The sequence below is a fragment of the Malus domestica genome, chromosome 02, assembly GCF_042453785.1.
Source record: "Malus domestica chromosome 02, GDT2T_hap1".
Classification (NCBI taxonomy): Eukaryota; Viridiplantae; Streptophyta; class Magnoliopsida; order Rosales; family Rosaceae; genus Malus; species Malus domestica.
Window position 1 is genome coordinate 29,810,390 of NC_091662.1, and position 21,907 is coordinate 29,832,296.

The 21,907-nt window shown below is 40.5% G+C and overlaps 2 protein-coding genes and 2 long non-coding RNA genes across 10 annotated transcripts in view; 2 read left to right on the plus strand and 2 right to left on the minus strand.

Annotated features, from left to right (window-relative positions):
• LOC103410239 (rust resistance kinase Lr10-like) overlaps positions 1-19,765 on the plus strand; it is a 42,265-nt gene extending 22,500 nt beyond the window's left edge. Inside the window, exons 1-4 of one of the 7 annotated variants that reach the window (XM_070817770.1) lie at positions 14,604-15,221; positions 17,166-17,300; positions 17,400-18,247; positions 18,396-19,765. In XM_070817770.1, coding sequence (XP_070673871.1) covers positions 18,482-19,519 — 1,038 coding nt within the window. In that variant the 5' untranslated portion in view covers positions 14,604-15,221; positions 17,166-17,300; positions 17,400-18,247; positions 18,396-18,481 and the 3' untranslated portion in view covers positions 19,520-19,765. Of the gene's footprint in view, positions 1-14,408; positions 15,273-16,740; positions 17,118-17,165; positions 17,301-17,399; positions 18,248-18,319 lie in introns of those variants that run through there. The other 6 variants (XM_029094113.2, XM_070817772.1, XM_070817773.1 and 3 more) reach the window with 6 other exon arrangements.
• Positions 3,633-6,066, minus strand: LOC103409533 (rust resistance kinase Lr10-like). The gene is made up of 3 exons (XM_070817767.1): positions 5,261-6,066; positions 4,996-5,022; positions 3,633-4,903 (listed from the first exon to the last, which is right to left on the minus strand). The coding sequence occupies exons 1-3, from the start codon at positions 5,946-5,948 to the stop codon at positions 3,789-3,791; spliced, it is 1,830 nt and encodes a 609-aa protein (XP_070673868.1). The 5' UTR covers positions 5,949-6,066; the 3' UTR covers positions 3,633-3,788.
• LOC139193935 (uncharacterized) lies at positions 15,692-16,034 on the plus strand. The gene is made up of 2 exons (XR_011578483.1): positions 15,692-15,829; positions 15,885-16,034. It is a non-coding gene; the product is annotated as an uncharacterized lncRNA (long non-coding RNA).
• Positions 19,250-20,833, minus strand: LOC139193936 (uncharacterized). Its single transcript, XR_011578484.1, has 2 exons — positions 20,696-20,833; positions 19,250-19,811 (listed from the first exon to the last, which is right to left on the minus strand). It is a non-coding gene; the product is annotated as an uncharacterized lncRNA (long non-coding RNA).
• Between the last annotated feature and the right edge of the window lie 1,074 nt (positions 20,834-21,907).

Consider the following 21,907-nt stretch of genomic DNA (forward strand, 5'->3'; position numbering starts at 1 on the left):
AGGTGTAACATTGGTCATTCCATGCTAACTATTAAGTTTTCTGTCAAAATGATGACATGGTAGGCACATGGAACCCATGATTAATATTATAATATGAAAATTTAAAAAACATAGAAAATTAAAAAAAAAAAAATCCTTTATCTCCTTCACTAGTAACAATGACGCCAACACCAAACCTTGTACTTAATTTTCTCTATCCTACAAACCTCGTACCCAATTCCCTCTTCAAAATCCAATCAGAACTTTAATACCAAAACTCATCGCAAGCATCATACCCACCGCTACATTTGGTGCAGGATTGGTTATAGAATGCGACTGGAATGTTGGGGGTGGGACTACGATGGTGAAGGGTCGGTTGTGGCGTGCGGTTGAGAGAGATAAAAAAGTGAGTGTTGCGAATTGGGGAAGATAGGGCTGGACACGGGTTGGGCCGGGCCCGATTTTGAAAGGATCAGACTAGACTCAGGTGCAAAAGAGACTGGCGGGGTCGGAGATAACATATTTTAATAAAGGAACCGGACCTAACCCGGCCTGGTTGAAATGAGCTGGGGCCACAAGTCCTTTTTTTTTTTTTTTTTTTTTTGCGAAACTGCCACCTTCTTCGACATCTCCACCTCCCTCCTCCAAGGCTATGCCATCCTCGCAATCCTTGCAGCAAAAATGCAGAGAAAATTAGCAAAACCCAGATTGGGGGTTGGGGCTAAAAGCTAAAAATGCATGATTTGTGGAAAACCTAGCTGGGATTAAGAACTTGAAGAAGAAGAAGCAGAATGTTTGGGGAGAGAGAGGGAGTCCCGACCCTCTACGTCACCTACGACCACAACATCCATTCTGCCAACCCTTTTAGCCGACGCCACGAGCGAGTCCCGATCAAGCCCTTCTACAACTCAATGAACTCACCCATCGATTTCGTCCCTGCTGTCAACTTCCTTGACGACCGCTACTTCTCTGACGTTGACGAAAAGATTGAGGCAAGGAGGGAGACGTTGAGCGGTCAAGCTCCCCGATTTGAGAGGAAGGAGATTGAGAATCGACAGGAGAGGAATGGGAAAATGTTACAAACAAGCCGGTCCGGGTACCTTTTTTTTTATACTTCTTGAACCGGCCCACCCCTAAAATTTCAAAGCCCCGCCCTGCCCTGCCTTGTTTCTCTTTTTAAAAATTAAAAACCAGCCCGTATCCTCCTCGAACTGTAATTACCCGCCCCAAACTGTGATTACCTGCCCCGACCCACGGTTCATGTACCTATTTGCCCACCCCTAGGGGAAGATGGAAGTAAGGCGTGAGGTATGGTGGGACAACACCCATCTCGAACATTTCTTTTTATTTTTTATGCCAATAGTTTAAAGTGTTTTGTTTCAATTCTTATAAGTGAATAATGTGAATGCAAATTTTCGCCGTTTCTTTTTTTGACAAAAATGCACTTATAAAATAATAACACATAAGATTAAGACCAAAAGCCTCACGCGCTTAGGTAGGCCTGGCTGGTGACAATGCTGCTTAGGATGGGGCAACTGTAGATGAAGTGCAGGAGGTTGATGTTGCTGAGAGAGATGCGGCTGCTAAAGATGTCCAAGTTGTTGAGGAGTAGTCTTTCTAGATAAACTTTAGGATTTACTGTCTTTTCCTTTCCTTTCCTTGAACTCTGTTGGCCTTCGTGCCAGTTTACCAATTTGCTAGAAATTAATAAACTGTTTTTCTTCGCTTTACTTCATTCTCATCTTTTTGCCTTGCTTCAAACTTTTGCCGTAAAATGAACAATTGAGCAAGCTGCTTTGAACAAAGCAGTTAAGCACATCTCCCTTGCTTTAGGAGCAACGTCCCATTCATTGCTCAATAGTTTGGTTGACAAGTGAGATCTCGCGGAAATGTAAAAAATCACTACATAAAGATTGTCTGTTGCAATCTCCAATAGTGTCATACATGTAATCATGATTGCTCTGAGCACTCAACGAAAGAAACATTTAGGGAAAATTATGTGATGATGTAGTTGAACCATGTCTTATTTTGGCACCAATAATCTGAGAGATATTCTTTTGTTTCTACTATACTCAATTACTTGACTAATTTTATAACACTTTTTAGGTGACTAATGAGTAAATCTATATATCTAGAGGGAACAACAAATTTGCGAGTTTAATAATGTCATAGACAGAACAAGATATGGTTAGATGAAACGGCAATTTGCTCGTGGATCCAATATATAACTCATATTAGTGAAAAGCTGACTGTGCCACGTGCGCTTAGGCAAGTGGCTCTATTGGGATTAGGATCCTAGCCCGATCATTTTGTAGAGATTCGGATGATCAATCAATTGTGTTTATTCATCGTACATCGTGTAATAATAAAATATTTTAAATTTTTTATTTAAAATTAAATACAAACAATATTTAATGAAACTGACCGCACAATATACGATGAATGAGCATGATTAATTGATCATCTAGATTTTCACAAAAAGAATATGAAGAGGATCCTCATCCCTCTTATTTACCTTGTACTAGTCAGAAAATCCGAGTCTATTGGAAATTGAGTTATTTACTTGAAAAAAGAAGAATGAATTGATTTAATTTTTTTTTTTTTTTTTTTGTCATTAGTTAAATTTGGGGGTGGGGGGATTCGAACCTTGGATGAGGTGGGAGTTTTCTTGGCTCTAGTGCCACTGCACTAGGCCTCCATCCTCGATTTAATTTTTATTGACATGCATACTTTATGGGGTCAATAGTGATGGATGTACCGGTCAATGGTAAGAGTCCACTTTACTTGGACATCTTTGCTTTATCCCTTGCTGGTCAATGGTAAGAGTCCACTTTTTTTTTTAAACCAGTAAGAGTCCACTTCACTTGGACATCTTTGCTTTGAGTGGAAGACCTTGAATCGTTCGATTTATAAAGACTGGATCGAAACCTCATGGAAAGTTTGAAAAGAATTACGATCTAGGCAAAAAAAAAAAAAAAAAAAAAAGAGTGAGAGAGAGAAAAAAATTTACACTCAAGGCACAATGGGTTGAAGAAGAAGACCTTATTACTAAAACAATCCAACACTTGCCAATAGTTTTCTTTTTAGTAGTTTATTTATTTCCTCATATAAATCAATGTGTAATCACCATTATCTTATTTGATTTTGATTGAGGTATGTATTAAACTTGAGACGTATTTCGACATTCTAGAAGAGATATGACTAGACCAATCTCTCTAGTTGGTAACGTCACTCATCCTAAAGTGATTGTTGTTCAAGAAAAAGTGAATTTTCACTAATAATTCATCATTCCAATATCCACATCGTGCAATTATCGCCCTCAATATGTAAAAGTACTCGGAAAAAAAAAGAAAGAAGAAGAATGCTACAAAAACATATCAATTTGAATGGGAAACTGAGTCTTCCCGGCCCTAGGAAGGGGTGGATAATCGTGGCTTGCCACTAGTTGTTTTTTTTTTTTTAAAGAATGGGAAACTGAGAACCTAGAAACTTTGAAGGATCATAACTAAGCAAGCATGGCAACAATATGTCTATCGAAGCTAGTTAAGAACTGTGGTGTAAGAACTTGAGGAAAGATTTTTGCATAAAAGTTTTATGGAAAAGTAATGCATATGGCCAGGCCAGACATTGGTTTCAAGTGAAAAACCAAGCAATCCAACAAACCTCGAATGTAATTACGTAGTCGGACAAACACCTCGAGCTATCGAGCACATATGGTACTTAGGTACAATGGTTACACTTCTCAGGAGTCCTTATTAACATACATAAGTGTGTGCGCACATAACTATCTATATATCTAAGTAGATATGTTACTCTAATTCAGCAATAGCTTCTAACTGAATGTTTAGATTTCTTGCAGGTGTAGTTGCATTTGTTCGTGCAGGACCTGTAGATGCAAAAGGATTGGGAGGCATGGTTAAGTTTTCTCCTCCTTCCAGCATTTGAACAACTTCTTTCATGGAAGGACGACCCGCTGGATGCCACTGGATGCACCAGAGCCCTACAATTGCGAGTTTCTTTGGAGTTTTACCATCTCCTTCCTCCCCAAGATGGATTCGTAGGTCGTCTCCTTCTTCTAGGAGATTATAGATCCATTCTGGATAGTAAATTTCAGTTGGGATTGCTGAGGTTGAATCAATATTCTTCCTTCCCCCTACCATCTCAAGCAGCAGCATTCCAAAACTATAGACGTCCGACTTATAGGACACATTTCCAAAGTTCCTGGAGAACACTTCAGGTGCAATGTAGCCCATAGTCCCTCTAGCTGTAGTCATGGACACTATGCTTTGATCCTTAGAACACAACTTGGCCAAACCAAAATCAGAAATTTTTGGAGTGAAATTGTCGTCTAATAAAACATTATGAGGCTTGATGTCGAAATGGAGGATTCGTTGCTCACATTCCTGATGAAGATAATAAATTCCCTTGGCTACAGCAAGAGCAATATCTTGCAACTTGTCCCAACCAAGGAAACGATTGTTATTGTCTGCCGATGAAATGAAATCGTGCAGTGAACCATTGGCGAAGAACTCATAAACGAGAGCTCTGTTAAACCCATCAGCACAGAAACCAACCAAACGAACCACGTTGACATGGTGGATACTTCCCATCATTCCAACTTCCCTTATGAAATCTTCCCCATTTCCGTTGGAACTATTGAGAACTTTTACAGCAACAAAGCATTCAGAAGAAAGTTTTCCTTTGAAAACAGTTCCATAGGCTCCTTGGCCTAACTTGTCCTGGAATTGGTTTGTGATCCTCTTAATATCTGCATAGGAATACCTGCTTGGTTTCTGAGCGTTGTAATCTTCTAAAAACTTTTCAATCTTCAATTGACTCTCCTTTTCTTTTCGATTAGACCTATAGACACGATAGGCTGCAACGACCAGCAGAAGTAATACAACAAATGATCCCAGGGTTGTACCTGAATCAAACAAATCCTTGAGTAAATAATAATATTCCCGACGGTCTAGCTAGACATGAAATAAAATAAAAAACCGTCAGACTACTCACCACCTACGGCGGCAAATTTCCATGTTACACCTGAAAAAAGCATTGACAAATTTAGTAATAGTGATGATCTACTGCTCGGGCAAATTTAGTAATAGAAGAAAACAAATTACTCTTTGCCTATTCATTTGAAATTCATATCAAATGCGTTGCATCTAGTTGTTTGAAATATGTTCAGTCGGATGCTTACTAGATAAGTAAGCAGCAAGTGCAATAATATAGCAGAATATATGTAAAATAAAACCAAGATTGAAAATGTAGGCAGACTTACTAGGTTTGCTCAAGCGAACACATTGAATTTCAGTGTTGGTGTGGTTGTACTTGATTCTACACTTGTTGCCCTCTGCCTCACACTCTCTACAATTTGGTTTCTTCCATTTCAAATTAGGAACCTCACTATAATAATAGTACATCTGTGGAATCGACAAAACATCGTACATCTTTGTACACGACTCTAGGAGCGGATAGTACATAGTTTCGTAGGAAGATTCAATGGCATAAACTCTGTAGCCAGGGCCACTAATGCAGGGGACTTTAGCACCGTCTAACTCTCTTTCAACAGGACAGTGGAATAAGGTAGCGTTGGAAGGCATGGATTCTTGGAAGTAGAATTGAGAGGCTGGCAATGACATGTTGATGTTATCAACTTCTAAAGGCTTTAACAGCAGGCATTTACGCGGGTGATAGACTTGGACTTCCTGATGCTTGTAATCTATGCGCTTCACCAAGAATTTCACCACTACCGCTCGGTGCTCCTGTCCGTAGTCAGCCTCATTCGCATGGCAATCAGATGTCGGACTACAGGGATGTCCACGGCGAAACAGAATATGGATGGCCTCGCCATGATCCCCGCATTTGGATTTTTCACAAGCAGAGGCATTCTGGGTTGTTCCGAGCAATGTTAACAAAGTAATTGAGAATATGCGAACCCAAGAGATATTGAGCTGTTGCTGCTGCATTTCTGAGGTATTTTTTTTCCAAGGAGAAGAACAAATATATGTTAATAGTTTAACACAAAGACTTTGTAGAGTTCCTGACCATAAAAATGCAATTGATCTACGGGTTAACCCCAAAGACCACGTCACGGAAGCCTAGAAAGTATTTACTGTTTTGGTCAATACTTAATTCCACAGCGGAAAGAGAGAGCCATTCCTCTTTACCTGCCACTTTCAATCTATACAACAACAACAACAAAGCCTTTTCCCACTAAGTGGGGTCGGCTATATGAATCCTAGAACACCATTGCGCTCGGTTTTGTGTCATGTCCTTCGTTAGATCCAAGTACTCTAAGTCTTTTCTTAGAGTCTCTTCCAAAGTTTTCCTAGGTCTTCCTCTACCCCTTCGGCCCTGAACCTCTGTCCCGTAGTCACACCTTCGAACCGAAGCGTCAGTCGGCCTTCTTTGCACATGTCCAAATCACCGGAGCCGATTTTCTCTCATCTTTCCTACAATTTCGGCTACTCCTACTTTACCTCGGGTATCCTCATTCCCAATCTTATCCTTTCTCGTGTGCCCACACATCCCACGAAGCATCCTCATCTCCGCTACACCCATTTTGTGTACGTGTTGATGCTTCACCGCCCAACATTCTGTGCCATAAAACATCGCTGGCCTTATTGCCGTCCTATAAAAATTTCTCTTGAGCTTCAGTGGCCTACGACGGTCACACAACACGCCGGATGCACTCTTACACTTCATCCATCCAGCTCGTATTCTATGGTTGAGATCTCCATCTAATTCTCCGTTCTCTTGCAAGATAGATCCTAGGTAGCGAAAACGGTCGCTTTTTGTGATCTTCGCTAGATTGCTCCGGTCATTAGTGTGGATAAGTATATAAATGGATAAAGATAAGAAAGCAAACACAAGATGTACGTGGTTCACCCAGATTGGCTACGTCCACGGAATAGAAGAGTTCTCATTAATTGTGAAGGGTTTACACAAGTACATAGGTTCAAGCTCTCCTTTAGTGAGTACAAGTGAATGATTTAGTACAAATGACATTCGGAAATATTGTGGGAGAATGATCTCGTAACATCTTCTCTGGAAGTACTCTTCCTCCATCCAGGGGTGGTATCTTTAACTGGTGGAGATGCACAAGGTAATGTATCAATTGCACTTGAAGCTTACTTGTAGTTTCAGGCTTGGTCAAGCGCGATACAAACCATGTAGTAGGAGTCCCCCAAGTCGCCGAGCTAGGGGGTCTGCTGAAAGAGGTGACAGACAAGGTAAGCAATCAGAGCTCCGACTGATTGTTCACCTTCTCCCCATCTTGCAGCAGCATGAAGGATAAAGAGAAGAAAAATGAGAAGAGATGATATGAGATACTTTTGCTTTTGAAGAAGTAACTTTCCACAGGCTTATTCTTGAACTGAGCTGGAGGGTTTTTTGGTTTCCTCCAGAGTATAAGGCCGACTGAAGAATTTGAGGGTCAAAACAAGTCCATCAAATCTAGAGTACGTTCCACCCTGCTGATATGGGATACTTTTGCTTTTGACAGAGTAATGGATGTATCGGCACGTGTGCTGTTACGCTTGTCTCCACATGCTTCCTTGTATCCTTCGCACTTGCCCTATCTGTTCCTCAAGCAGATGCGGAATCTTCCCTGGAAACATAACATGTTGAAGATGAGTACTCGAGAGCAATGCCAGGTAAGTAATCAGGTAAGGGGTTCCAGGCAGTCAGTTCCTGGCTGGAAGCTTGATTCCAAGTGCTGACTGATTGCTCTCTTTCTCCTTGTCTTGCAGGTAAAAACAAGGTCAAAGGAAAAGACAGGGAAAAAGCATGATATGGGATACTCTTGCTTTTAACCCTGATGATATGAGATATTCTTGCTCTAGTATAGCTTGTTTGCAGAGGTATTATCGGGGGGAAAGAAAGCTGAATATTTCGAAAGGCTTCGTTGGGAGTGCCCTCTCAGATATGATGAAGGGTTGAGCATTTTTGCAGGTCTGCCTGTCCGTTGGGGATGGAAGTCGACATATATAGGAGTCTCCCTAACAACAAGTAGTAATGCTATTCCTTTACCCTGCTTGGTCATAGCACGGTAGTGGGAGCTGCTAGTTTCACATGTTTTAACTCTGTCAGAGCACTTTGAAAAAGTGGCCTGTGGTATCTGGCTCTCGAGATTCGGAAAACGATGCCTCTTCGATTTTTGAGAAAGCAATCATGCTGGGGGTCTGGCTCTCGAGATTCGGAGAGCAGTGTCTCTTCGATTTTTGAGGAAGTAATCATGTTGGGAGTCTGGCTCTTGAGATTCGGAGGGCGGTGCCTCTTCGATTTTGGAGCAAGCAATCCTGTTGGGAGTGTTGTCTCGAATGTGAGTAAAGGTTGGGCATGTTTGCTAGTCTACCTTGCCACGAAGCACAAAGGTTGACACACAGGGACTTTCCAATTATCCAGCAATGGTACTGTTCCTTTACCCTCTCTTCGCTTTTGAGAAAGTAGTCATGTTGGGAGTCTGGCTCTCGAGATTCGGAGGACAGTGCCTCTTCGATTTTGGAGCAAGCAATCTTATTGGGAGTGTTTTCTCGAATGTGAGTAAAGGTTGGGCATGTTTGCTAGTCTACCTTGCCACGAAGCACAGAGGTTGACACACAGGAACTTTCCAATTATCCAGCAGTGGTACTGTTCCTTTACCCTTATGGGTAATAATATGGTAGCTAGACCTTCAAAATTTATGTGTCTAAACTTTGTTAGTGCTGTTTCTTTGCTATTCTTTTACCTTTCTTGGTCAGAGCGATGTAGTGGGAGCTGCAAGCTTCACGTGCTCAACTTTGGCAGAGAACTTTGGCAAAGTTATCTGTGGTACCCATGAGCTATTGTTGCGTGTGACAGGTGCTGACAAGGCTAGAAAAGTAGGTGCATCTTCGATTTCTGAGATCGGCCCTCGTGGTCTCTGAGCAGCCCAGCTTTTGAGAAAGCGAGCGCCTCTTCGATTGATTCGGAGAACGATGCCTCATCGATTTTTGAGAAAGCAATCATGCTGGGGTCTGGCTCTCGAAGATTCGGGAAGCAGTGTCTCTTCGATTTTTGAGAAAGTAATCATGTTGGGAGTCTGGCTCTCGAGATTCGGAGGGCGGTGCCTCTTCGATTTTAGAGCAAGCAATCTTGTTGGGAGTGTTTTCTCGAATGTGAGTAAAGGTTGGGCATGTTTGCTAGTCTACCTTGCCACGAAGCACAGAGGTTGACACACAGGGACTTTCCAATTATCCAGCAATGGTACTATTCCTTTACCCTCTCTTCGATTTTTAAGAAAGTAGTCATGTTGGGAGTCTGGCTCTCGAGATTTGGAGGACGGTGCCTCTTCGATTTTGGAGCAAGCAATCTTATTGGGAGTGTTTTCTCGAATGTGAGTAAAGGTTGGGCATGTTTGCTAGTCTACCTTGCCACGAAGCACAGAGGTTGACACACAGGGACTTTCCAATTATCCAGCAGTGGTATTGTTCCTTTACCCTTGTGGGTAATAATATGGTAGCTAGACCTTCAAAATTTATGGGTCTAAACTTTGTTAGTGCTGTTTCTTTGCTATTCTTTTACCCTTCTTGGTCAGAGCGATGTAGTGGGAGCTGCAAGCTTCACGTGCTCAACTTTGGCAGAGAACTTTGGCAAAGTTATCTGTGGTACCCGTGAGCTATTGTTGCGTGTGGGAAGTGGGTGATTGAACAGTAAGATTCATGTGTTTTCTACTTCCCCAGAAGTCTTCGACAGAATGCCCATAATTTCCGCAAAGCTGAGTGTGCGTGTGACAGGTGCTGACAAGGCTGGAAAAGTAGGTGCCTCTTCGATTTCTGAGATCGGCCCTCGTGGTCTCTGGGGAGCCCAGCTTTTGAGAAAGCGAGCGCCTCTTCGATTTCTGAGATCGGCCTTCGTGGTCTTTGAGCAGCCCAACTTTTGAGAAAGCAAACGCCTCTTCGATTTCTGAGATCAACCCTCGTGATCTCTAAGCAGCCCAACTTTTGAGAAAGCAAACGCCTCTTCGATTTCTGAGCAGGCGCCTCTTCGATTTCTGAAGCTCCGTCGAGTGCAGATTTTTATAGGGGCTGGCATTAAGTTCCAAAGCACACTTGAATCTCCACCAGTAGAAGCTTCCTTCTTGCACTTCTAAGATCTTGATTTGTCCGACCTCTTCTCTCTTCAACACCTTTGAAAATGTCTGGCCCCTCCGATCGTCGTTTTGACTTGAACCTTGTTGAAGAGGCAGCCCCGCCTTCTCCAGACAACATATGGCGCCCATCCTTCGTCTCCCCTACTGGTCCTCTTACCGTTGGGGATTCTGTGATGAAGAATGATATGACCGCTGCGGTGGTGGCCAGGAACCTTCTCACTCCCAAAGATAACAGACTACTTTCCAAACGGTCTGATGAGTTAGCAGTTAAGGATTCGCTGGCTCTCAGTGTTCAGTGTGCAGGTTCTGTGTCTAATATGGCCCAACGCCTATTTGCTCGAACCCGCCAAGTTGAATCATTGGCGGCTGAAGTGATGAGTCTCAAACAGGAGATTAGGGGGCTCAAGCATGAGAATAAACAGTTGCACCGGCTCGCACATGACTATGCTACAAACATGAAGAGGAAGCTTGACCAGATGAAGGAAACTGATGGTCAGGTTTTACTTGATCATCAGAGATTTGTGGGTTTGTTCCAAAGGCATTTATTGCCTTCGTCTTCTGGGGCTGTACCGCATAATGAAGCTCCGAATGATCAACCTCTGATGCCTCCTCCTTCTAGGGTTCTGTCCAGTACTGAGGCTCCAAATGATCCCCCTCCGGTGCCTTCTCTTTCTGGGGCTCTACCGACTGCTGAGACTTCTCCTAAGCAACCTTTGTGAAGGCTCCCTCTTGTGTGTTTATTTTGACTCATGCATATGTACATATTTGTAGCTTATCGAGGATATCAAAATAAGCTTTCCTTCATTTCAACGTATTGTGTTAAATACACCAAAGCCTTCTTCTCTAAGTTCTTTGAATTTTCTTTTGTTGAAGCTTGTATGTTGAAGCTTTCTGAGTGGAGCATGTAGGTTGGGGTAGTGTTCCCTTAATTTCCCGAGTGAGGAAAACTTCTCGGTTGGAGACTTGGAAAATCCAAGTCACTGAGTGGGATCGGCTATATGAATCTTAGAACGCCATTGTGCTCGATCCTGTGTCATGTCCTTCGTTAGATCCAAGTACTCTAAGTCTTTTCTTAGAGTCTCTTCCAAAGTTTTCCTAGGTCTTCCTCTACCCCTTCGGCCCTGAACCTCTGTCCCATAGTCGCATCTTCTAATCGGAGCGTCAGTAGGCCTTCTTTGCACATGTCCAAACCACCGTAACCGATTTTCTCTCATCTTTCCTTCAATTTCGGCTACTCCTACTTTACCCCGGATATCCTCATTCCTAATCTTATCCTTTCTCGTGTGCCCACACATCCAACGAAGCATCCTCATCTCCGCTACACCCATTTTGTGTACGTGTTGATGTTTCACCGCCCAACATTCTGTGCCATACAGCATCGCCGGCCTTATTGCCGTCCTATAAAATTTTCCCTTGAGCTTCAGTGGCATACGGCGGTCACACAACACGCCGGATGCACTCTTCCACTTCATCCATCCAGCTTGTATTCTATGGTTGAGATCTCCATCTAATTCTCCGTTCTTTTGCAAGATAGATCCTAGGTAACGAAAACGGTCGCTCTTTGGTATTTCTTGATCTCCGATCCTCACCCCTAACTCGTTTTGGCCTCCATTTGCACTGAACTTGCACTCCATATATTCTGTCTTTGATCGGCTTAGGCGAAGACCTTTAGATTCCAACACTTCTCTCCAAAGGTTAAGCTTTGCATTTACCCCTTCCTGAGTTTCATCTATCAACACTATATCGTCTGCGAAAAGCATACACCAAGGAATATCATCTTGAATATGTCATGTTAACTCATCCATTACCAACGCAAAAAGGTAAGGACTTAAGGATGAGCCTTCATGTAATCCTACAGTTATGGGAAAGCTTTCGGTTTGTCCTTTATGAGTTCTTACGGCAGTCTTTGCTCCTTCATACATATCCTTTATAGCTTGGATATATGCTACTCGTACTCCTTTCTTCTCTAAAATCCTCCAAATAATGTCTCTTGGGACCCTATCATACGCTTTTTCCAAATCTATAAAGACCATGTGTAAATCCTTTTTCCCATCTCTATATCTTTCCATCAATCTTCGTAAGAGATAGATTGCCTCCATGGTTGAGCGCCCTGGCATGAACCCGAATTGGTTGTCCGAAACCCGTGTCTCTTGCCTCAATCTATGCTCAATGACTCTCTCCCAGAGCTTCATTGTATGACTCATTAACTTAATACCCCTATAGTTCATGCAATTTTGTACGTCGCCCTTATTCTTGTAGATAGGCACCAAAGTGCTCGTTCGCCACTCATTTGGCATCTTCTTCGTTTTCAAAATCCTATTGAAAAGGTCAGTGAGCCATGTTATACCTGTCTCTCCCAAAAGTTTCCACACTTCGATTGGTATATTGTCTGGGCCTATTGCTTTTTTATGCTTCATCTTCTTCAAAGCTACAACCACTTCTTCCTTTCGGATTCGACGATAAAAAGAGTAGTTTCTACACTCTTCTGAGTTACTCAACTCCCCTAAAGAAGCACTCATTTCATGTCCTTCATTGAAAAGATTATGAAAATAACCTCTCCATCTGTCTTTAATCGCGTTCTCTGTAGCAAGAACCTTTCCATCCTCATCCTTGATGCACCTCACTTGGTTTAGGTCCCTTGTCTTCTTTTCCCTTGCTCTAGATAGTTTATAGATATCCAACTCTCCTTCTTTGGTATCTACTCGTTTATACATATCGTCGTAAGCCGCTAACTTAGCTTCTCTGACAGCTTTCTTCGCCTCTTGCTTCGTTTTTCTATACCTTTCACCATTTTCATCGGTCCTCTCCTTGTATAAGGCTTTACAACATTCCTTCTTAGCCTTCACCTTTGTTTGTACCTCCTCATTCCACCACCAAGATTCCTTTTGGTGTGGGGCAAAGCCCTTGGACTCTCCTAATACCTCTTTTGCTACTTTTCGGATACAACTAGCCATGGAATCCCACATTTGGCTAGCTTCCCCCTCTCTATCCCACACACATTGGGTGATTACCTTCTCTTTGAAAATGACTTGTTTTTCTTCTTTTAGATTCCACCATCTAGTCCTTGGGCACTTCCAAGTCTTGTTCTTTTGTCTTACTCTTTTGATATGTACATCCATCACCAACAAGCGATGTTGATTAGCCACGCTCTCTCCTGGTATAACTTTGCAATCCTTACAAGTTATACGATCCCCTTTCCTCATTAGAAGAAAATCTATTTGTGTTTTTGACGACCCACTCTTGTAGGTGATCACATGTTCTTCTCTCTTCTTAAAGAAGGTGTTGGCTAAGAAGAGATCATATGCCATTGCAAAATCCAAGATAGCTTCCCCATCCTCGTTTCTCTCCCCAAAACCATGGCCACCATGAAAACCTCCATAGTTGCCTGTCTCCCTGCCCACGTGTCCATTTAAATCTCCTCCTATAAATAACTTCTCCGTCTGAGCAATTCCTTGCACCAAGTCTCCAAGATCTTCCCAAAATTTCTCCTTCGAACTCGTATCCAACCCTACTTGAGGTGCGTACGCACTAATCACATTGATAAGTTCTTGTCCTATTACAATCTTGATTGCCATGATTCTATCTCCTACCCTCTTGACATCTACAACATGTTGTACCAAGGTCTTGTTCACGATGATGCCAACACCGTTTCTCGTTCTATTTGTGCCCGAATACCAAAGTTTAAACCCTGAGTTTTCTAGATCCTTTGCCTTACTACCAACCCACTTAGTTTCTTGTAGGCACATAATATTTATCCTTCTCCTCACCATAACTTTCACTACTTCCATAGATTTTCCCGTTAAGGTTCCTATATTCCACGTTCCTAAACGCATTTTGCTCTCTTGAACTCTACCCTTCTGTCCTAGCTTCTTCATCCTCCCCCGTCTAATAGGATCAACGTACTTCTTTTGTGTGTCCCGGGTAAAGTTGATAGGAGCATATGCTCCCAAACAACTTTGAGTGGAGTCGTTCGAAAAGAAGTTTCTATGGCCCCCTTGCTCATTTAACACTGCATCCGGGTGCCGATGGAGATACAGCGACCCTTGCTCACTTATCACTGTGCTCGGGCCACACAGCGCGCCACTTACGGGTGACGCCCTAGCTTTAGCGCGATTTTGTTCTGGATTCATTTTCATAAGGATTCGACGTGATCATGGAGTGCCGGCTGTCGACTACCTGACGCCCTCCCCCTCCTCCTTTATCCGGGCTTGGGACCGGCCATGTAAGACATGGGCGGAGTTACTTTCAATCTATACATGTGTAAAATCTTTTCTTGTGCTTATATAAATTTTTTGTATTGTAACGCGCTTTCTGTGTCAAACGTCGCCGATATTTTTCTCCATGGGAATGAGTGGAAGGTCCTCCTCCTCCTCCTCGATGCGGTTTTTAATTGCAGCTTTTATTGTTTTTAGCTTATCCCCTCAAACGATTTGTAACGCCACCCAGCTAAAGTGTACCTCTTCCTGCGGCCATATCCGCAATATAAGCTACCCTTTTTGCGGCAACTCAGGATACACTCTGTCTTGTGAGAGCAACAAAACCATACTAAACATACCTTCATCTGGCGATTACTACGTACAGGCAATCAACTACCATAACCAAACAATCCGACTTGTCGATCCGGGCCTTGACAAGAGCAATTGCTCCTCCCTTCCTCTTCATTCTCTGTCTCTTCCTTATGAGTATTTCCAAATTCCGACGACACCTGGGAATTGTACAGCATCATCAACAGATTCATCAGCGATATGTACGGAAATTGGCACAACAAATTTAACATTTTTGAAGTGTCCGCGTCCAATGAATTCATCTCTTTACGTGGACGCTGCTCCATGTTTTCCTGTTGAATCTGCTTCTACTTCATCTTCGTCGATGTCGTCATCCCAACCAAAATCGTATGGCTATGTCAAGATTGGATCTTTAGAGGTAGGGCAGATGAAAGACGGTTGCAGCATAGAGCGAACGACTTATGCCTACTTGTTCGACGGCTACAACGCTTCTTATAAATCCATACACAATTCTCTGGTTTATGGATTTGAGCTTCAATATATCCGAGATGGTCCCTTTTCCTGCAGAAACCCATGGTGGAATTTCAAGTGGGATTTCGAGTGTTATCCGCACAGCGTTCGAGGTGAGTAGGGAATAAATCTCAATTTTCTTTTTTACTTCATTATCATCTTTTGTAGGAAATTCATTTCTATAAAATAAATAAAATTAAAATTAAAATTGCAGGGCCATGGTCATCCTTTGTAAAAAATTATTTTTAAATAAAAATGTCAGACCAAATTCATATATTATCTTTAATTGAAGAGGCTTCTTAATAATTTATCATTTTTAAACTTATACTTTAAATTTATTGATTAATTTAAATAAACTACTTGTTTTTTAAATTTAGTCATTGAATTTGAATCAATTATTACAACTAAGTAGTTGGCACCAAAAAAGGCTAAGAAGAGGGCTACATTTGGCCAGTTTGTCATTTTTAAGCTTGTGGACCATTGGAGATGGCCAAATATATTAGACAAAGAAATAACAAGTTTGAGCAAGTGACCATTTACCACAGTAATAAAAATATGTTGTGCTCTTACATGATAACATGAGGTTCGAATCATGTCAATGACATATATAACCTTTACCTTACTAATGTAAAAAAAATAAAAAAATAAAGTTTGAAATTTTAATTTAAAATCAACTGGTGTGGGCCAAGTATTTTACATTTTTCCCTCTTTGTCACCGCAGGTTTTTTTCAATTTCTATGGGTGCTGATTCAATGTAAGAGATCTATCCATGGGAGCTTATATGACATTTAATTTATCCTCTATTTCGAGAGTTCTTATATTCCTTTTGAATTGGTTTGACCCTTGGCTTCTTCCACCCCTTCATCTAGAGGTGCTACTTTCTAGAGAACGTGTCTTTTCAATTTGAATTGAGATCCAAATATTCAGAACATGTTGTGTAGTCTAAAAGCATCTCTAAAGAGGTCAAATCCAAAATATCAAAGTATTTTAAAAAAAATATTTAAATATTTGATGAATTTTTATATAAAACTGTTGTGGTTATGTTAAATGATTAAAAATGATATAATATTAATGTCAAATTATTTTTGTGGTACATGTGATATGTCATTTTCAATGTGATCTTTGTTGTGAAAAAACTATTAATTAAACTCCCGTGGTGAGCCCTATTAACAATTGAGGTCCAAATCTAAAGTTCTGTTAGTCTTCCGTTAGATAAAATCATGTGACTATCATATGTGGATCGGTCAAAATTAAGTTTATTTATTTTGAAAAATAAAAAGACAAAAACATGATTGAATTAAAATAAAAAAAAATGTAAAGATAGAAAAACCCAGTAGTTAGACACTAAATTATACTAATTTCAGTAAACCCTAAATTATACTAAATGTTCATTGAATAAGATGTAATTTGGTTTGAAATGATGAATTTGACACTTCATGTGATAGTTATGTGAGTTTATTTAACAGAAGACTAACGAAAATTTAGATTTCGATCTTAATTGTTAACAAGGCCTACCACGAGGGCTTAATTAAAAACTTTTTCAGCAAGAGGGTTACATCGAAAGTGGTGTGTCATCACATGATCACAAAAATATTTGGACTAATATTAAATTATTTATTTATTTATTATTTGTTTATTTATTTTATTTATTTATAATCTCTCCCACTTTCACTCTCTTTCCTCTCCCTCATTTTCTCCGCCGCTATTCCTCCCTCATCTCAACTTCACTGGATCTTCGAGAGCAACACCGTCGTCAGTGTTGGCATGGCCACCGTCAACATCTCCACCCACAACTTCGAGGCCGGCGCCTCCATTCTCCACCCCAGGAACTTGCACGCTTTTGAACTACACCAAGCTCCTCAACTTCGCCGTCAAAAGCCCCTCCTCCTCCTCTTCTGCACTTCAAATCAAAGCTTCCCTTTGCTGATAAGATTGTTTTGCTTTCCAATTCACTCGTCATGCTCTTCAGATACGGCTTCTCCCTTGTCAGGATGGACAAGGTTGTTGAGGTATAAAAGTAAATAAATAAAAGGTTTGTTTATTGAGTTTTAACTTAGGGTTTTGTTATTGAATTTGGTAAATTTCTTTGTGGTGCAGATAAGATTGTTTGGCATCTTATTAATTTATTGGGTGTTAATTTGGTGAAGTCCTTGCCTATGAGAATCATCAATCCTGCTACTGAAGAAATCATGGTCCTTTTCTCACCCTAAGCATTTCTGTCAATTAAATTAATTTCTGGGTTGTTTTTTAAATTTAATTACTGTTTAATCATTGCATTTGATCGTGTGTAGGATCTAGAAGGAGGAGAGGGATAGTCGTTGGTGCAGTGGTGGTGGTCGGTGTTGAGCGGGAGTGGGAGGGACGGCGGCGGTCCTAGGGACAAGGACTCATTTTGAAAAACTAACGAGGGTGTAGGAAAGTTTCATTAAACATGCACTGTTGCTCTGCATGTTTTGGAAAAGGGCTAGATTTTCAAAGCTATGTTTTGCTGCTTGAGCTTTTAGTCTTTTTTTTCACCCTCAATTTAAAAAAGCTGGTTTTAGAGTGTTTACCAAACACTAAAAAGACCCCAATTTATCTTCATACCTGCATTTTTTTTTTTAATTTCAGCTGTACCAAACTGGTACTAAGAGCCACAGACTTTCTTTAATTACACTATATTTTTGTTGCACCTTACAAGAGTGGTATTTAATCAATCACATAAACATGTACCTAACAAATAATATAGTGCATCCTCTATGGATATGAAAAACTGCAACAAATTTCAATGTTAATCCAGGTGTGCGTAGGAGCGATATGTTTGTAACTACCTCCAGGGTATATGTATGATGGCTCATCAGAAATTTTTGAATGATGGCTTATCAGAAATTGGAAACCAAAATAGCTCCCATAATTGATTAGGGGCTATATCTATGATGGCTTAACAGAAATTTTTATCTATAATAATGCTTTGCACTTCGAAAACTAGCTAGTTATTTCTCATTGATTTTGTTAATATATCTTCTTGTATTTCTTGGGTATTTAATGTTCTTCACAATATTCACTTTACAAAGTTCAAGCTCTAGTCAAGTTTGATTTACTCTTCGTTCTGTTCTAAACGCAGATCTTCTACGGCCCGGGCTCGTACTCGAATATTTCGGTAAGAGCTTTGCTGATATATATGATATCCAATATTGAGCATATACATTTTTTTTTTTTGGTAAATATTGAGCATATATACTTTGATTCAAGGCAACAAGTCAATTTCTTTTCTCATGATGTTTTTTGTGATTTACTCCAATGTTCAGTACTATCTGTCGGGGCAAAATTTCTACTTGGGGCACCATTCGTGACTGCGTTTTTGATCTATACATGGAAAAGAAGACATTTGTCAATGTACAACTCCATAGAAGAATTTTTGCATGGTGAAAAGACTTTAGTGCCAATAAGGTACTCGTACTCGAACATCAAGAAGATGTCTAACAAATTTAAAGAAAAACTTGGTGAAGGAGGGTATGGATCAGTTTTTAAAGCAAGGTTACGGAGTGGACGTTTTGGGGCAATTAAGATGTTGGATAAGCCCAAAGGCAATGGACAAGATTTCATCAGCGAGGTAAATACGATTGGGAGGATTCACCATGTTAATGTGGTTCAGCTTGTTGGTTATTGTGTTGAAGGAACAAAGCATGCTTTGGTATATGACTTCATGCTCAACGGATCTCTTGATAAATACATTTATTGCAAAGAAGGAAGTATCCCATTAAGTTGCAAGACAACGTACGAGATTGCACTTGGAGTGGCCCGAGGGATCAAATATCTACATGAAGGTTGTGACATGCAAATTTTACATTTTGACATCAAGCCTCACAATATTCTTCTTGACGAGAATTTCGTACCAAAGATTTCTGACTTTGGGCTGGCAAAATTATACCCGGTAGATAATAGTATTGTGTCTCTAACAGCAGCAAGGGGTACAATGGGATACATGGCTCCTGAGCTATTCTACAAGAATATTGGCGGTGTTTCGTTTAAAGCGGATGTTTATAGTTTTGGAATGTTGTTGATGGAAATGGCAAGCCGAAGGAAGAATTTGAATGCATTGGCAGAGCATTCAAGCCAACTTTACTTCCCGTCATGGGTTTACAATCAATATAATGAAGGAAAAGACTTCGAGGTGGGAGAAGTTGTGGAGGAGGAAAAACCATTAATAAGAAAAATGATTATAACCGCCTTGTGGTGTATACAATTGAAGCCAAGCGATCGACCATCAATGAAGGAAGTCCTACAGATGCTCGAGGGAGATGTTGAATTGCTTCGAATGCCTCCGGAGCCTCTTCTATATCCACAAGAGATGCCCGTAGGTGCTCCTAATGATAATCCGAATCCATCATATTCCAAGGTGGAGTTAACATCTTCTTTGACGGGTAGGTGAAGACACGCAACTAGCATGGACTCTGTCAGTTTGAATCTCAATGCAATGTTTCTGGTTTTGTAGTCGTACTGTGTGCATGTACATTGAATGTTAAAACTCCCTTTCAGTGATGTTAAATATGTTGTTTAGTACAACATATTTTCATGATTCCAGGGATAAATAACATATTTCATGAAGGACATGTTGTATGATTCATGAAGACGATATTTTCTAATTTTTGTTCCAAGAAATTATTAGTTGTGATGATTGTTCGCTCGTGCTGGTAATTCTGGTTCTCATGGGCTCACGCTGGCTGCTCTTACATAGCTCCGGTTGTTATTTGTCCGTGTAGGGAGGGACCTCCCTAGTCAATATCGAAAACCTTTTTTTTTTTTCTTCTTGTGAGTACAACAATATTTTTACACTAAGGGAGGGCGGTTCGTCTATGCCACACAATGGACAACCTAATTTGGTATCGAATTTTCCATCTACAAGATTCGGACCTAAGACCTCTTACTTACAAGCGAAGAGGAATATACTGAGTGGCAATATTCGAAACCTTTTAGTTTGCCAAGTCATTTCTTAGTTAGAAGTTTTTTAAGAGAGTTGAGGTTCCACCGTAAAACCAATTGGTAACATGAGAGTAGTCTAATTACTTATAAGCACATGTAAGGTCTCTTCTTTCTCCGACGTGGAATTCATTTTCTAAAAAATTTGTCTGAGAATCCCTCCTTTTCTATTTGAAATGCTGCCTGCTCTGTACTGTGCAACCAGTTTATAGCTTTGGTGGAGGACTCAGCCTCATTATAATTTCCTAAGATTCTTGAACGTAATGTCTATCACTCGCTGGAGCATCATTGTGATTGTAAGCCAAATGGAAGATTTGTTGATCACATCCTTGGTGAAGATATTCAATTCCTTTGGCAAATGGCTACATCTTGCAGCTTATCCCACATGCAGTGATCTAATGAACAACAGCTCGTCTAAATCCATAAACGCAGAGCCAACCAAGGGAATAGCATGGTTGATATGACCCATTGTTCCCCCTTTATTTATGAACTCTTCCCGATCTCCCCTTCCAATTGTATAATATCTTGTGGTTCACCGCCTCGTATTTCGGATACATTGAAATATCTCTAATTTCTTAGAACTATTGAGAATCAACAGAAGATAGCTTTCCTTTAAAAACAGTTCCACATATAGGCTCCTAGGCCTAACTTGTCTATGAACTGAATTGTAATCCCCTTACTATCGGGATACGAATACCTGCTCGGTTTGAGAGCCTTGTAATCCTCCAAAAATCTTTCAATTTTTAATCAATTCACTCTCATTTTCTTTTATATCGGAGCAATATACTTGATATGCTGCAACAAGTAGTAATACAACTAATGATTCCAGGGATGCACCTGTAAATTAAACCTGGAGTAAATATTTCCAGGGACACCCGAATCAGAAATTTATTTTGCCTGGTTTTTGAGTTTTTAGGATAAATCACTTTTATTTTCACGTACAAATCTTTCCGTTGCACAAAAACATTCGCTAGAGACCAAGGATCTAGAGTTGGGCCCTTATCCCCACACTTGAATTCTTTGCAGGTATTTTGGGTTTCTCCATGCACTTTGGAGATGAAGAGTAAGATTAAGTAAAAGGAAGAAATGAGAGTTTTCTGCACTTTTGAGGTCATACTATTGCTCATGGATTTGTTTTTGAGATGAACAAACTATCAGTATCTGGATGGATATGCATGTGCCCAATCCAATATCAACATGTCGGAGAAAATTAGTTAAGTTGGTCAAGGCACCGGCACCGTAAGGTTTTGGTTCAATAAAACTGATGTGTAAATTTTAAACACATGATATTATTTTAGGGCACTTTAACGGAAAGTTCCTGATGATACTGTTCACTTTAACAAAAAAACCACATTTTTACACTAAAAAATCAATCATGGTACTATTCACTTTACCCTTTATTTAAAACTTAAAGTTTTCAAACTTTTTTCATTAATTTTCCTATTATTTTATAGGTCAGGCTATCATCACCTTGTCAGTGCTCCCATTCAATATAAGTGGCATCATTAGCTAGAGGGACTCAATGAAACCGATGTTTAGTCCATATGGTGTCACTGTCAAATAATATCTCGCCATGTGTTCAGAAAGTACTCTATCCATCCGATGAGTGACGGACATATGGTGAATGGTGTGTGAGAAAATCTCTCCATTAGCTGAGAGGATTATGGAAAAGAGAAAATTGCATAAACAGTACTTGGACATTTTCACCTTTGTGCATCTAGCGTCCAAACTAATAAAATTACTTGACTACCCATACATTTCGACAATACTAGAAATTGCTATCCGCGTGTTGATGCGGGATAAAGAATTGTAAGAAATATTATGTATGAAAGATATAAAA

Excerpts from the sequence above, each read along its gene's own strand:
- LOC103409533 (XM_070817767.1), bottom strand. The coding sequence starts at position 5,948 with ATGCAGCAGCAACAGCTCAATATCTCTTGGGTTCGCATATTCTCAATT. Across the intron at positions 5,023-5,260 it reads TGTTCGCTTGAGCAAACCTA|GTGTAACATGGAAATTTGCC; the intron begins GTAAGTCTGCCT and ends TGCTTTTTTCAG. Across the intron at positions 4,904-4,995 it reads ATGGAAATTTGCCGCCGTAG|GTACAACCCTGGGATCATTT; the intron begins GTGGTGAGTAGT and ends TGTTTGATTCAG.